Raw genomic sequence first — 17628 nt, 5'->3', positions numbered from 1 at the left:
TGCTCTAATTATTTTTCCATAAGTTTCTATTGATTTCACAAATCGACTACAAAAATTGATTATTTTTCTAGACTAATTAGTGAAAATAGTCACCAACACTCTAGACGGATTGAGAATCATTAAATGGAAAAATTAAATGTTAAACTAGAATCTTTCACTAAACTCAATCCATAACTTCATGTACTTTTGATTTTTCTATAATTATTTACACATTTTACAATATGACTATTGCAAACAATTGTCTTTTTGGACCGATCTGTAAGGAATGTCAATTCCATCTTATTCGGGAATGGAATCAAACCAAATCCAATTTATGGAAGAAACTAAAAATTCTTACCAAGATCCAAAAAAACCTCATGTAATTTAGAGTTTCATATATTTAATTATGATTTTTACAATATTACCAAAGTGATCAGTGGAATTTTCGAACCATCATGCATTTGATTTAATTCCCCGACATTTGTATATGGAATCAGATCAAGCCCTCGATATGGATGAAAATAGACATTCATACCCTTCTAGGGATATATTATGTGTGAAAATTAGATTATCCAATGATTTTATATGATTTTTCAAAGTTAGGAACAATTTCAAGATTTTACAAAACCAACAAGTTTGAGCTTACATTCCAATCAACTCATTAAGTAATTAATGGTAAAATCATAAACATTCATTTCAATGAAATACTAGTTTTAAACATTCACGAGGAGTATGTTAACAAGAACGTCTTAATGGATTATGAGCTTATTCAAACAATCAACATGTGAACCCACTTCTTCACATTTAGCTCATTAGAAGAGGTTTATGGGTATGGTTTTCAAACCAAGCCTGTTAAATGCTTAATACTCCACAACTTGACTAAAAATGTAACACCATTCATTCCCTATCAAGTAGTCGTTACATGTTGGTGCAATGGTGGTTATAGGAAGCACCAAGCCTTCACACCAAAGCTCAAACACCATAAAAGAAAGAAGAATGTAGTTATGCAACCATTTAACTAATGATTCTAGTAAAATCACCAACCTTACCACCACCAAATGATACCATGGTAGTGGAATGGTGATTTCCCAACAACCATGACAACCGGCAACAATGGTTATGAATTGTGGTTATGATTGTGTATTTTAATGAAAAAAGACGAAGAATGAGTTAAAATGAAGATATTATAACTGCTAGAAGATCTTAAGGAACAAACCCACCTTATCATCCTCTCCCCCCTCTTACGACAATGCTCAAAGCATATTTTGGCCGCGACAATGACGTATTCCAGCGACATGAGACAAAACATGGCAGTAAAAGTGGTGGTGCTCCAAAATCGATTATCCCCTTCTTCCCTTTCACTCTTGGCGACTCACACAACAAAAGAAGCTAGTGTTTAATTAGAGGAAACATGATGTAAGCTTTAATATGAAAAGAAAAGGAATCCCCCCCATGCAATGACGGATTCAAAACAAAATGCAAGCGGGGTCCAAAAAAATACATAAAAGTATAAAATTCTGAAAATTTAATCTATTTTGGGTTTTTTTTAGTAAGAAAATGACATTGAGAGTGTTTAATGTAAAAGTGGGTGCCAAATAGAGTATTTTTACTAAAACTTAGATTTTTATAAGACTATTTAGTAATAAAAACTATGAGACCCACCTCCAAGTGGGGCCATGCACCCCACTTAAAGGGGCTGCATGCTACTGCCCCCATGACCATGTGTGGGGGACAAAATGTCCAATGCGGTTTGGTCTTTTGATAGTTTTAACCTGAAACTCTATCTCCTTCAACAAAAGAGGTTTAACACAATACCCCCTGGATTTTTATATTTCATTTATTATTATTATTATTATTATTATTATTATTATTTTAGTCCTTTTATTTAATTTAATTCCTTAAAATATTTTATTATCTCATTTAAGCCATTTAATTAGTCAAGATGTTTATTTGAGACATTTTTAGTTTTAATTATTAATTCATCTTTTAAAATCTATATAATACATTCCATTAAGTTAATTTACTTGTCAAACTTTAAAAGTTTATCTATAATTGTATAATTATTTATATTGTTTATTAAACTATTTTTTTGTAATTAATTATACAAAAATTGGGCGTTGGAGAATACGATCCGAATATTCTCTACATAACATACATGTTGTAGCATGTCAACTAACACTAACTAAAAAGACTACAAACACAAAGTGACTTTGTTTTCAGAAGCGTATAATAAAAAACTAAAGTTCAAAAGTAAGTTGATAATCAATAGCAAAGTTTTACTTGAATCTAGTCAATAAGAAAAAAGAAAAGTAGAACTCAATGATGGATGTAACACCTTCTCAAGTTAAGAATTTGGCTATCATATCTAAACTTTGAAAAACCTATTTATAACATCAAGTTAAACAATATATTTCATTACTCAATTTTTAAGCACGTGTTTACACATATCTCCTAGTTATATCATATCATAAAATAATAACAAATAAAATTTTAACCATAAAAAAGAAATTAACAAACTTATTGTAATAAATGTAAAAGAAAAACTAAAAATGCTTCTAACAAAAATCAGTCAATGTAAAAGGATCTACGGATATATAACTTCAATTGTTTGTACCAACAACACTGTTTCTTCCTTGGAACGGGAAAAGTTTGCCCTCTCTTTACTTTCCTTTTCTTGTTCTTCATTCCCCATTGATGAATTAATACGTAGATTCATGGAATCACAAACGCAGCAATACCCTAATAACAATATCAATCATCACCAACACCGATCATACGGAGGACGAGGAAGCTCAAGCACGAGCACAAGCACCGCAACAATGGAAATGGCGAGACAACCCTTACAGCAGCACTCCGACAACGACAGAAGCAGCGGCGAACTCCGCGCACTCGATTGTAACCTCACTTCCTTATGTGATCATATTCAAATGGAAGGTTTCAACAATGGATCCTTCTCAGATGTAGTCGTTCAGGCCATGGGCGCTACTTATCATCTCCACCGTCTCATCCTCTCTCGTAGTTCTTACTTCAGGTTACAACTCTCGCTTGTTTTTTTTTTTCAGTTTTATCCCCTTCTTATTACATTGACCCTATGCTTTTTGTGTAATTAGTGGGAATTCACTCATATGATAGTGTGGTATAAGCTAATTGAAACCGTAAGTGATTGATAAAGTAAAGTAAGAATGAAATCGAAACTCTGAAGATGACTACAATTGCTATCTTAAAGCATATTTCAATGTCGAAATAGGATTAATTTTGGAAAATTGGATTCATAGACTGTAACTGGAGTGACTTTTTGAAGTAGTTGATACCTATTGCTCATATATATCTTAGGTATCATGATCTGTTTAATATAGGTTACTTTTATAAACAAACATGCAGTAATTTGCAGAAAGAATGACCTATAAAGTGAGGGATATGATAAATTAACATTGCTAACCTTTTATTTAACAAAATAAGATGAGGAATATGCATTCTCATATCATTTTCAAGAGTCTTGATAGAAGTTTGAGTTTGATTTTTGATACAAGCACAAGTTAAAACACTGATAATTCTCTGCATCTTTCTTCCTAGAGGTTGGATTTATCGAATAATTTATACATTCAAGTCTTCTTGCTTCTTCTTTTTATAAACATTTGATCATGTCATATTGCCATTGATTGTACTATGTAGAAACATGCTTCATGGTCCATGGAAAGATGCAAATGCACCAGTTTTGACGTTACATGTGGATGACAACAATGTTAACAGAGAAGCCATTGCTATAGCTTTAGCATACCTATATGGAAATCACCCTAAACTTGATGACACTAATGCATTCCGTGTTCTTGCTGCAGCTTCATTTCTTGACCTTCAGGTATCCTTGTAAATTATTCAGCATTTACATAATAAAAGGGAAAAGGGTAACATGGGCATTATGTTCTTTATTGATTGAATCTTGTTACTTGTATAACTTTTCTTGCAGAATTTATGTGCGATTTGCACTGATTTCATTATATCAGAACTCTGGACTACAAACTTGTTAGCATATCAGGTTTGAGACGCTCTTTTTTTTTCTTGTTATATCTTTGATATCATATATAGATATTTTTATTTAGCATTTGCATGTTTACTGTAGGTTTTTGCAGAGGGCCAAAATTATGGTGAGCATGGAGAACGTGTTAGAAATGCTTGTTGGGGTTATCTTTGTCAAAGTGGGGCCATGGAGTTGAAAGAAGTAAGAAAGGAAATCTTATGTCTATTATAGCTTCTGTTTTCATGCCTTTGTCTTTCTTAATAGGGTTAAATTCAAGAAATAGTAACATACTTTCATTGATTTGTTTATCATAGATTCATATTACAACATTGTACCTTTAAAAATCTACCAATTATAGAAATAAAAGTAGAATACTATAATAAACAAATAAAGAACAACAAGTTGCTATTGCTTCCATTTAGCCCTTAAAACATTCAAATTCCTGAATGTAATATGTTCAAATGATCTTGACCTATTTTGTCTTTTAATAGATATAGCCTCAATTTTTTGTCTCTATTCTATTCTTTTCTTTTTCTTTTTCTCTTGGAAAATAATTTATATAATTTTGGAAGAGTTTATGCTTCTAGATTATCATCTTTCAACTTACAGGTGCTTCCAAAGCTTTCCTCTCAAACACTGCATGCATTACTAACTTCTGATGAACTATGGGTGCCTAGTGAAGAAAAAAGGTAAACATACCCCCCCCCCCCCCCCCCCACACACACACACACACACACACACACACACACACAATTTTTGTAGAATACTGAGTTAATCTCACATTCCCTTTTAATAAAGGTTTGAATTGGCATTATACATCCTCATCTCAAAAGGTGCATTTAGTAAAGTTGAACATCCAGATAAAAGTGGGCCCCTTTCCAAGACTTTGACCAGTCAACTATCATGTGAAGGAGAAGTTCATGATGCTGCCCAAACCATTCTAGTCGAGCTTGCTGACCGGATTGTGGATTCCAAAACCGGGCTGCCTGAATTCAGACGCCAAGTACAAGAATCCGGATCCGGTCAGTCTAACACAGATCCAAAATGCCACTGCAACACCGAACAAACTACACCCATTCCTCCTACAAATGACCTCAACTACCCTTCATCTTTCCAAGACATGCCACATGGCGCTGACATGGCAACAATGGAAGATCAAGGGGAAGGGCCATCTGAAGAGGGGTCTTGTTACCAATTGAATAATAATAGTTGGCTTAATGTAGGGCAAAGATTTGGGAATGACAATGAGTGGGGTAGGTGTGGGGTACCCCTGTCATGGGGTGGAAGGATTGTTGGGAGAAGAGAGTTGAAGAGTTGTGCTAAGGGGGTTTGTGGATTGAATAGTGATGAATATGATACTTTTGTTAATATATTTGAAGGGGGGTCGCTTTTGTATTGTAATATGACTTTTGAAGCTCTTTTGAATGTGAGGAAGCAGTTAGAAGAATTGGGGTTCCCTTGTAAATCGGTTAATGATGGTCTTTGGCTCCAGGTATTGCTTCTAGTAACTTGTTTGTTGTTTGCTATTTAGGGACTTTTTTGTCTTTTTCCCATTAAGTGGCATATTGAATTATTGATATATGATGATAACAACATTTGAGAAAAGGGAAATTAGCACAAAAGACACTAGGTGTACACCAAAATTCTAATTTGACATTGCTTTTTTTTTTTTTTTCTGTCTCAAATTTGACACTGTGTTTTCCAATTTGTTACAATTCTGACCACTTGGGCCGGTCAACCTGGTTACCTGGCGACATGGCATGATGGCATCTCAGTTTTGATAACGTGGCATGCTTACGTGTCAAAAATGATTTTTTTTTTCCACAAAAGACACTAAGTTTTCATTTATTTTGATTTTGACACCGTTTTTTTTTTCCAAATCGAACATCATTTTTTCCAATTTTTTCAATGTTGACCATTTTGCATTTTCCAAATCGTACAAAATTGGAAAAAATGATGTTCAATTTGGAAAAAAAAAGTGTCAAAATTGAAAAAAAAAATTAAACTTAGTGTCAAAATCGAAAAAAGTGAAAACTTAGTGACTTTTGTGGAAAATAAATTCAATTTTGACATGTCAACATGTCACGTCATCATGCCACATCAGCAACCAACCGAGTTGACTAGTCAAATGGTCAGAATTGTAACAAATTGGAAAACACAGTGTCAAATTAAAATTTTAGTGTAAACTTAGTGTCTTTTGTGCTATTTACCCTTGAGAAAAATGTTGAAAGTGCAGTGTTGAAATTGTAATAAAATAAAATGAAACTAGGATGCTATAATACACATATAAAAGAAAGTACATTGCTATTTTTTACATTTACCCCAAGACAAAACCAGGGCAAATTCGTAAAAACTTAGTAAAGCCAAAACTACATTCCTATTTCTTACATTTAACCTAATCATACATTTTATATTACCTTAATAGACACTTTTAAGCCAACGTATCCACGAAATAGGCGCAGACACCTGCAAAAGTTGTTGCCTAGTCAGCATGGCATGTCAGTGTAGGCCACCATACGGATTCACACGCACCGGTTACTACATGCAAGAGCACGATCAAAACACTTCAACAACCGGCATAGGAGATGTGTACGTAACCGACTCCTCTCAGGGCGAAGTAAATGGACTATTTCGCCCTGTGCGCGTGCACGTGCGCGGTACCATCGACGGGCTAGCGGGTATCGGACGCGGATCCACGTACGTCCCCGCAACCGCATGGCCGCCAACACGTTTTGTGTTCTCGCGTGTCCCGTTCCATATGGGGAATAGGAATTGTCAGCAGTCGATTGGGAATGGGAATGGGAATGGGAATGGGAATGGGAATGATGATGTGGAGAACAGAGAGGAACAACAACAACAACAACAACAACATCAACATGGTGGGGATGGGTTGACTGCTGTGGTGGGGTTGAGTCAAGGGAGTGGGGAGGGGTATGATGGGGATTTTGGTGGGAGGGTGAATGGGGTGCAGATGATGGATTCTTCGTCTGAAGATGGTGGTGGAGTTGAATGGGAGAATGAAAGTAGTTCTATTTCGTTGGATATGAAAACGCCTTTGAGTCATTTTCCTCCTTTTCGATTTGGGTTAGTTTTCAATTGCTTTTGAATCTATGTAGTTTATTAGGGTTTGATGCTTCTTTATGCAATATAGTTTCATGCTTTTACCAATTTATGCAACAAAGTTTTATTTGTTTTTACCAATTTGTGCAACAATGTTTATCTTTTTTTACAAATCTATGCAACAATGTTTCTCTTTTTTATTAATTTACTTTTTTCTATTGAGTCAAAAAGTAACACTCATATATAGCTTACCTAACATTGTTTTTTTTTTTTTTTATTTTTTATTATTACTTCATAGGGTGGAATTCCAAGATGTTCTTCGGCTCAATGATGGACAAGTCAAACACTCTCCTGAGTATTTCTATGCTGGTTCTTTATGGAAGGTATGTTATTGTTTATAGCATTATCTAAAAAGTAAAAACATATTAGAAAATAAAAATAAAAATAAAAATAAAGAATTTTACTTATACAATTTTGTGTATTATAGGTCAGTGTTCAGGCTTTCAATGATGAAGATCCTCAAGGGCGTCGAACTCTTGGTAAATTTTCATCTAATTAAATAATTTTAATAATTGATTATCCATGTCATAATATTTTTTTTGTAAATTGTAATTATATTTATAGGATTGTTTCTTCATCGAAGGAAGGCAGAGATACCTGAATCATTTAGAAAGGTTTGTCACTACAAAATAATGCAAGAAATAGCAACATACTTTTTTTCATTTGTTTATTTATTGTACAATTTTACTTCCATTTATTTCTATAAAAATTCAAAGTAGAATGTTGTAATTATGTAAAATTTTCAAAGCATGATGAGAAAAAAATGAAAATACATTTGTGTATTAGAAAGAAAGGAAAGCGGGATGCTGTTATAATTTATACACAAAAATAAATGAAAGTAAATTGTAAATTGTATTTTGATGACATTGCTATAATTGATAAATAAATCAATGGAAATACATTGCTATTTTTAGCATTTTTTTGTTTTAACTTTTCTTAGAACTGTTATATTATTAGTGACTTACTGGAGATATGATTCTTAGGTTCATATGTATGTGGATGCTCGTGAGAAGGTTACTGCTCGTTATCAGGTAAAGTTATACAAAAATTTAATTGGAATAATCCAAAAATTTCATGTAGAATGGACCATTTTGCCCCTATCCTCTTCAAACCCAAGATGCACAAACAAAGGTTTTGTTTTTAGGGAAAGAAAAGGAGATGACAAAAATGGAGAAGGGCAAAATGGTCATTTTCATGTATTTAACGAATAGGATGTTACCTTGGACTACCATATTAAAAAAAAGTGATATAACACAGGGATAAAACTGTAATTTACTCAAATTATACCGATGCTAATCAGAAAATAGGTAAAATTTAACTTGTAAATCTGCCAAGTGCCAAGAAAAGAAATCCGGCAATTATTGAAATATTTATATGGGATTAGGGTCCTTTTTTGGGTTAGAGAAAGTTACAGAAATGGTCCCTATGGTTTAAAAAAATTACAGCACCCATCCTATCTCCATATAAAAAAGATTATTTTACCCTTTATGTTTTATATTAGTAATAACAGAAAAAAGAAAAAAAAAGATATCAGAAAGGGTAGAATAGTCCTTTTACATGGACAGAGGGACTGATGCTGGAAAAAAGAAAAAAGATATTAGAAAGGGTAGAATAGTCTTTTTACATGGTCAGAGGGACGGGTGCTGTAGTTTGTTAAAACGATAAGGATGTGACATATCGACATTATCTCAAAAGTTGGATAAAAAGTGTGATTCTAACGAAAGCACAGGGACCAAAACTGTAATTTACCCTAAATAATGTTTTCATTTTTTTTATTTGCAGTTAATTTGTCCATCAAAAAGAGAAGTGATGGTGTTTGGAAGCTTTAAACAACCAGGAACCCTTTTACCAAAAGCTCCCAAAGGATGGGGTTGGCGTACAGCTTTGTTATTTGATGAGCTTGGAGAACTTTTGCAGAATGGGTCCTTGAGGATAGCTGCTGTTGTGCAACTTATATGACTTACATTTAAACTACTTTTATTTTCTTTTCTAGTATTAAAAATTAAAATACACCCGTATTTGCCATATAAAAAATATATATATATCTGATTGAATTAACTACTTATTACAAGTAAATTCACTCTTGAGTTTTGATAACCATTGAAGATGAAGAAAAAGTATATAACCATTGAATTTAAGTCTTGATTGATTGATTTTACTTCTTATCCAACAAGCTAAGACTTCCATCTATGAAGGTTCTAGACTCTATGTTTGATGATTATGGGTTTTTGGTTGTACATTTTGCATTAATGGAGTTTTAACTTGTGCTTTGATGTAAATTGGTTTCTAAGTCGTTGGAAATTCAAATCCTTATCATCAAATATAGATTCATATGTTAGATCTTATAATGTTAAGTTCAACTCATGGTTAAAGAATCAACATTGTAGTCAATTTTGATGTTATGAAGCTTTGTAGAAGTTTATGAGCTCTAATAATGGTGGATCATCCATTGGTCCATTTAAATTTGAAATTGATTATGTATTTTAAGGTTCTAACATGATTTAGATGTAGATTCTGAGTGTTCTATGTTCAAGTTATTGAAGGACATCCAATGTAGAAGTTATAAGTGGTGTTTTGAAGCTTTATGGAAAATAAGGATGATAACATCTTTGATTAATGTATCAATAGTATTAATGATGCTAGTTAAGTGTTTGGACAACTTTTGAATGATATCTGAACATATTAAAGTCATTAGGATTGATTATGAAAGTGTTTTTTTTTTTTTTTTTTTTTTTGTTTTTTTGTTTTTGGTTGTTGTTGTTGTTGTTGTAAAATCTATAACTTTTGCGTTGGGCTACAAATCAGGTCCGATTTTTGTCAATGGTCTTTGATGACTTGAGTAACATATTTAAGAAATAAAATGAGATTAAAAAAAGATTAATTATAACTAAATGCTTTATTAAAGGATAACCACTTAGTTGATCATGGGCCAACCATTCAAGCATAGTGGTGAAGTGAGTATTTTTTTTAACAACTTAAGGTTAGTACTCTACCCTTTGAAAACTTATCATCAATACATGATGTATCTTGATTTGTGTTTCTCATGTGCGTGTAATACCCTTTTTGTGAAGTCATGATATATAGATATGTGTGTATTAATGTGTTTAAATTCAAATTTTCTTGTTAAAAACTTGTATCGGTGTTATAAATTGATAATGAAATAGGAAAAAGTTGTAAAAAAAAGACTAAAGTTTTGATACATTACGCGACGCGTAGAGCAAAGAGGACGTGACACATAAGTGAGGCGAGAAACGTGTTACGTAAAAGGAATAGTGACAACATCGTATTTTTGTGAAACACGACACAGATGGTAAGGACACGGAGCGAAAGAAAGTATATTATTATTAGCTTTTAGGAACGACTTTTAGTGACAAAAGTAAAAACATCTTGAATTAACGTTGAATGTGGCACATATGGAGTGTAGTATGCTACAACATATTAAAACAGAGACTCGACATTAGTCGGTCATTTCAATTCATACTCTTAAAACACGCACTCAAATGTGCGATTACACCTACTAATAACATACTGATAACAAGTGTCATTTCAAGGTTTAATCCTTCAAATCATCCGATTAAGGTAAAGCTATCCCCAATTTCTAATCCTAGCTATGTTATACTTTGGGAAATTGAAGATATTGGTGAAATCCTGAGTGTAATCCAAAATTTTAGGGATGAAATCTTGTTTATGGTATTGTAATAGCTCTAGTTCATTAATATGTGTGTATATGATTTAGATGATGGATTGAAAAGGGACGATGATAACCCCTAACATGATAAATTATTTAGTGATGGAATTAACTCCACAACTTAATGAATTAAGTTGTTTAGAGTGGCTTAAAGTGAAAAATTACTTTAGTAGATGAAGGTATTAAGTCATATGGAATAATTGGACAAGATTTTGTATAAATGGGTTGTACCTTATCCGTAAGTTGTAACTATACATTCCAAAAATATTTTGTTAATGAATTAAGTCACAAATATGACTTAAATTTGGAATATAATTGAAAACACAGGAGTGAAAAACCATAAATGGGTTAATAAGAAGAGTTTGACTATTTTTTGTAAGGTGGAATGTGATATATATATATATATATATATATATATATATATATATATATATATATATATATATATATATATATATATACTAGTAGCGTACCCGCGCGATGCTGCGGCGGCGATTTGTTACATTCCGGCGATTACTTTCCGTACGAAAGTTAGTGTCATTTCGACGGTCGTCAAATTGTTTCCTTTCGATTTGTTTCGTTCCGACGATTTGTTCCATCTGGCGATCAGTTGTTTCTAGACGGGCAACAAATAGTAATTTTCGTCTATTACTCTTTATATGGCAGCAGCGCCAGATAATTTTTATGCGTCCGTTAGTTATATTTTTGTGTTTCATAGTTCGTTTTAGCCTTCTGACGAATTGTTTCTTCGGCGATTAGTTTTCTTTGGGCATGTTGTTGTTTTAGGATAAAAAGCAAAGTGTGTTGTTAATTTCCAATGTGACATTGTGCCAGGGCGGTCAATTGTTTATTTTCGGCAAATAGTTTCTTTTCGACGATTATGGTTCTCAGTTCCCCATTAATTCCATAATCAGTTTTTGGTTAGTTCAGTTCCGGTGGCAGACGCAGAAAAAAAGTATGAAGGCTGCACAAATTTTTTAAGGGTGCACAGCTAAAAAGAACTTGTTTTCGTCATATAATTCGTCACTAAAAGGGTTACATCGACATATTTACATTAAATTTACATTTATTACGAATTAATTTGACGAATTTTCAATGGATTTGTGATGGATTTCTGATGAATTTGTTATGGACTTGTGGCGTATTTCGACGAATTTACATTAAATTTTGCACTTAACGGTAAAATTTGAGGGTTACCTGTGCACCCCAGGACACCATGTAAATGTACCTCTGGGTTCCGGTCCAAAACCATTAAATCCTAGCTCAGCGGTATCAGGTGTTGCCATCATTCTTTGACGTTGAGGGTTCAAGTCTCCTCCAAGACATAAGTTGTATTAAAAGTAGTTTGGTAGGAATAGGTTAATATTGACGTTAAAAAAAAACCAGGTAACGTAATGTTAAATAACAATTATTATTAAAATATATTCATAGGCAGTATTGTTGTATTGATTAAAAATAAAAATATCTATTTTTTATAATAAATATAAATGTATATTTAAATATGTATAATTAAGAAGTATATGAAAATAAGTTATTGTTTTGTTGTTCGTTAAAAGTTAAGGCGTATTCGGCACGCATCGTTTGGGAGCTTCTAACTTATAGCTTTTAAGAAAACGCTAGTAAGAAAGAAAAATTTTCGTTCGGCAAATTAAACGCTACCTGCTACCCACTATCAGCTATTTTTGCCGAACTTTTTTTTGAAACGGCAAATTATCTACTCTTAACCCATGACCTCTCATTTGAGAGAGTCACTAATTACCACTTGTCCTCTCATTTTGCCGAACACGCCCTTAATTATTTATGTGGTTAACTCCTATAAATGACTAAATATAAAAATAAAAAGCTACCTTATTTTAAATGTTCATATTATAGTTTTCAAAACTAATATCAAATAAAAGTTTCAAATTATTTTATTTAATTATGTTAGCCAATTTTTTGTGAAAACTGAAAATGAAATTAAATGCAAAATTCTTGGATTCTTGGAAACACATGCACACGTTTTCCTTTTTATGTTTGAATAATTAAAATATGTTAACGCTATACCCATTTTGGTGTAGATAATGCTTTTGTGTTTCACTACCAAATGGTTTTTGCCTCAAATTGTACTTTATGAAAATTCTATAATTTACAATCTTCTTTTTATATAGAAATGACTGCCCCATATTGTACTTTATGAAATTTCTATAATTTACATTATTGTTTTTATATAGAAATGAAATGAAATGATGAAAACTAAACTTACCTTGCTTTCAAATACTAACGTCATTAATAGCAAAAATCAAAATACTATTATGTAGCCAATGCCACCCTGAAAAAGAGTTGTACAGGAGTATCTTTTATATATAAAAAAAAAACTTTTCAAACGCCATCTTTAAATAGGATGACAATTATCTTCTTCTATAATATCTTTAAATAGGATGACATAATAGATTTTTCTAATATAATATATTCTCTAAGATTTTGTTTGCTTTTTAAATTGAGATTATACTCAAATGGAAATTGTACCCAGTTTTTATTCTTTTGTGCTAGAGATAGTACTCAGTTTGATATCCATAAATCAAAATAGAATACCTAATTTTTAGTTTAATTTTTACACTATAAATTAAATAGAATTTATCATCATTCCTGTACCAAATCTTTTTTTTCCCATACCAAGCACACGAAAAATATCAAATATAAAACATATAAAACTTAATACAAATGTGTTATAATGGAATAAGAATAATTCATTTTCTACATCAAACGCAGTTTAGCATTTTCAAATGTGTTTTAACAACAGAAAATAAGAAATCAATACCCACAAACACAAGACATACATTACTAAATACATATAAGATTAGAGTAAACTATTAGTACCACAACACAAAATTTTAATATTTTTATTAAATATGAATTACACAAACGATCTAGCAAATCAATATATCAAATGTTGTTTATTCAAAACGTAACCGGATCTGATGTCGTAAAAGAGATCCTAGGCTCTTGATTCAAGTTCAAATAAAAGTCAAAGTTCATTAAAAAAAATCAAAGGTTGTTTTAATAAATAATAAACAAAAACATAAATTAATATATGCATCAAACATAATTTTTGCACTTCAACATATGGTCCTCGATCAATTAATAATGAATACATATTTTTTCTGAAGATGATTTCACATAGAGCCTACATTGGAAACTTTTTCTTCCAGACAAATACATACATATACCATAGATCTGAAAACTATTGCTAAAACTTTTAATAAATACAAATACTCAAAACATGAATCCCAAACACAGAGCTTACAAAAGAATTACAAAGGGAAAATTCAATCCAAAATCTTTACACCAGAAATTGAAATTTCAAAAAACAATTATTAGACAATCACACATATAGTTAAATACAAAAATTACAATCGAAATAAAGAAAGAAGCCAAGATCTAGTTTAAGTGGATCGTCTGTTGGTGGAAGAAAGATATTCAAAAGCCAGTTAAAGATCTGGGGATTTAGATCTATGGTTTTTAGTAATGTTTAGAGAAGCACAAGTAGGCGAAGAAAGACATATATAGAGAATAAGTAGTTAGGGTCGTGGTGGTGGAAGATGTATTACTGTCGGTGATAACGTCGGGAAGGGAAATCGCCGGTGGAGGAGAAGAAACCGGTTGAGGCTGTTCTTTAGATTTTTAGAGAGAAGAGGAGAGAAGGGTTTAAGAGAGAGAGAGAGATAAATGCAACATTCAAATTAAAGCTTCGTGTGATTTATTGATATAGTATATGTTTGTAAATGTAAGCATCTAATTTTGTGTTTCTTTTGTGTCTAATAATATAGGTATTTGTTTTGATTGGTTAATTTTCTTTTACTTGAATCACAATCTTAACCATACATTTTGTATCTAATGGCCAAAAAACCTTCTCCTTATTTTTAAGATAGATGTCTTAATTATTATGGTTTAATAATTAATTATAAACTAATTTGAAATATTTTGGGAATTAATTCAATAGTTTAATGGGTTATCTCCAGAAAAGTACCAATATTTTGGGGAAGTATTTCGAAAGTCTTAATCTTTTTTTAACAGAAAAATCAGGACTATTTAACTTTTTGAATAGGAAAAGCCCAAAAAACCAGATAATTTAATCTTTTATTCACTTTAACCCTTTAAATTAGCCATTTTGACATGTTTATCAAGTCATGAGACCAAATCGTTAATTTTTCCAAATTAATTAGACTTTTCTGTAAATTTTGACACAATATATATATATATATATATATATATATATATATATATATATATATATATATATATATATATATATATATAATGTATAAATGTATTTTTTTTATATCTATATCTATTTTTACATATTTATATATACTTTTAAGTTTTTATATGTAAAATTCTTATGTATTTTAAATGTACGAACTTATTTTTTACGTATTTATATTTACTTTTAAGTATTTTACATTTTTTTGTGTATTTTTATGTGTTATTTTTGTATGTATTGCATATATATATATATATATATATATATATATATATATATATATATATATATATATATATATATATATATATATATATTATGTATTTATGTATTTTTTTTTAAAGATTTTTATATAGATGTTTATGTATTTGAAATATATATACATATTTATATGTATTTTTTATGTTTTTTATATGATTTTATGTATTTTTATTTGTTTTTCATGTATTACGTGTTTATATGTATTTTTACGTATTTATTCAATTTTTTAAGTGTTTTATGTAAATGTTTATATATTTTTTATGTATTTTAAATGTATAAACGTATTATCTTACGTATATATGTATTTTTTTTAATTCAAGTCGTTTTCACCACCCATTTCAAAATCAGAAAAATCGACCCTTTATTCGATTTTATTACAGTTATCCAAGAACTCCATTGCTGATACTTCCCTACTTTAGTCATCCCTCCTTTAATCAATGACTGATTCATCTCACATTCTTCTATCATCAATAGCGAACGAATGATGAGGAAATATAAGTTCTTTTTCGTAATTGATTATTGTCTTGCTATTTGCCATTTTCCCTTCGCTACTTGCTAATGTGGGTGTGTGGATGAATTTGTCTAATCATAGTGTTGTACATGCCATTGATGTTTTTAGTGAGAATGAGCGTCTTGAAAAAGAACATGATGAGTTTGTCAAATTTTTGCACATATTATAAAATTTACAATTAACTATTTTATGGATATTTTTTTTTGTTTATAATTTCTTAACCAATTTTAAATCTTTTTGTTTGTATTTTTCTCTTAACAGCAAGCCTAGTGTGAGGCTGCAACTGCATTTGGAAAATGATGGTGTTTATTTGGAAAAATACATCCGAAATCCAAGGCACATTCAGTTCAAGGTTAGTGTTTTTGTGTTTTTTGTAATAGTGAAACTGAAAAGACCAGTTTGCCCCTACCAACTTGTTGAGTTTCTAACTCCAGCCACATGCTTGTTTCAAGTTCTTACAGATAAATACGAAAATATTGTTCACTTTGGAGAGCGTGACTACAGTATTAAGGTGTGTGTATATATATATATATATATATATATATATATATATATATATATATATATATATATATATATATATATATATATATATATATATATATAAATTCTACAATCGGTTATTTTGCTTGCTTACTTCTTTTATATATTTATTTGTATGTATTGTAAAAAATGTGATTTTGACCTTGCAGAGTAGGAATCAAAAGTTGTTTGAAGAAACACCCTCACCTGCATTAACACTAGAGCTAAGGAATGCCATGGGTGATGCAGCAGCAGCATCAATTGGGTACACTAGTGTTGGTATCGTGGAGTTTGTTTTTTATGAAATGGGTCAATTTTACTCAGTGTTCTAAAAGGCGCGCCATGGTGTGAGGCGTGGCTTCGCCGTTACGAAAAGTTTCATAACGTTGCTGTTAGATGTGACACGTAGCTAGGCGTGACATGGTGCGCCATGACGCGTTATGACGTGTTTATGGCGTGTGTTTTTTTGTTTGAGACACAATTTTTTGCTCTTTGTTATGTATTTTCAAATCGGAGATATAAGTATTGTGGTTTTTGTTAACTTTTTATTATTATTTATTGATCTAACACTTCTAAAAAATAGTTATATTTAATATAAGTTTATATTTGTGTGGTAATATAATGTTAAATTAATACAAAATCGTTGCCTTACATCACGCCTTGAAAAACGCTATGGCTCGCCATTACTCGTTAAGCTTGAGGCTTGGCCTTGCAGCCACGCCACGCCTCACGCCATTTAGAACCTTGATTTTACTTCATGGAAATAAACACCAGAATCCAGGTTTGCTAATAAAAACTAACAAATTATAAACTCCATTTTATTATAGATAAATGTTGTGACACTTTGTTTTTTTAATATTAAAAAAGGTCGAGCATCCAGTGACCGAAATGATATCATCAATCGACTTAATAGAGGCGCAAATTTGTGTTGTTGTGGGTGAAAAACTCTGTCACAGGTACTAAATTAATTTTTCTCATCTTTTTATGCTTCAAAAATATTTATTTTGTCTTGAATTACTATAACAACATGATATTATGCTTAGAGGACACTTAATTGAATGTCATATCAATGTAGAAGATGCTTTCAAAAATTTCAGACCAGGACCAGGTTTTACGTTTATAATTTTTTAATATAAAAAAGTGTGTAGGGGCAAGTTCGTCCTAAAACTATAAAAATTTGATTTTTTTAATATAAAAACAGTGTGTAGGGGCAATATCGTCCTAAAACTTTAAAAAAATGATTTTTTTAATATAAAAACAGTGTGCAAGGGCAGTATCATCCAAAAATTTTG

The 17628-nt window shown here is 31.1% G+C and overlaps 1 protein-coding gene across 1 annotated transcript; it reads left to right on the top strand.

The window, feature by feature from the left end:
• The first annotated feature begins 2593 nt into the window (after nt 1-2593).
• Nucleotides 2594-9214, top strand: LOC111920366 (uncharacterized). The gene is made up of 12 exons (XM_023915932.3): nt 2594-3010; nt 3652-3835; nt 3944-4012; nt 4097-4195; nt 4604-4683; nt 4793-5486; nt 6420-7078; nt 7353-7437; nt 7542-7593; nt 7679-7728; nt 8098-8145; nt 8897-9214. Exons 1-12 carry the CDS (start codon nt 2694-2696, stop codon nt 9071-9073), a joined length of 2514 nt encoding a protein of 837 aa, XP_023771700.1. The 5' UTR covers nt 2594-2693; the 3' UTR covers nt 9074-9214.
• The last annotated feature ends 8414 nt before the right edge of the window (nt 9215-17628 follow it).

This window comes from Lactuca sativa, chromosome 5 (genome assembly GCF_002870075.4).
Source record: "Lactuca sativa cultivar Salinas chromosome 5, Lsat_Salinas_v11, whole genome shotgun sequence".
Lineage (NCBI taxonomy): Eukaryota > Viridiplantae > Streptophyta > Magnoliopsida > Asterales > Asteraceae > Lactuca > Lactuca sativa.
This window is presented reverse-complemented; position numbering and strand designations above follow the sequence as displayed.

Coding starts and splice junctions, on each gene's coding strand:
- LOC111920366 (XM_023915932.3), top strand. CDS start 2,694: ATGGAATCACAAACGCAGCAATACCCTAATAACAATATCAATCATCAC. Junction 3,011..3,651: donor TCTCGTAGTTCTTACTTCAG/GTTACAACTCTC, acceptor TGTACTATGTAG/AAACATGCTTCATGGTCCAT. Junction 8,146..8,896: donor AGGTTACTGCTCGTTATCAG/GTAAAGTTATAC, acceptor TTTTATTTGCAG/TTAATTTGTCCATCAAAAAG.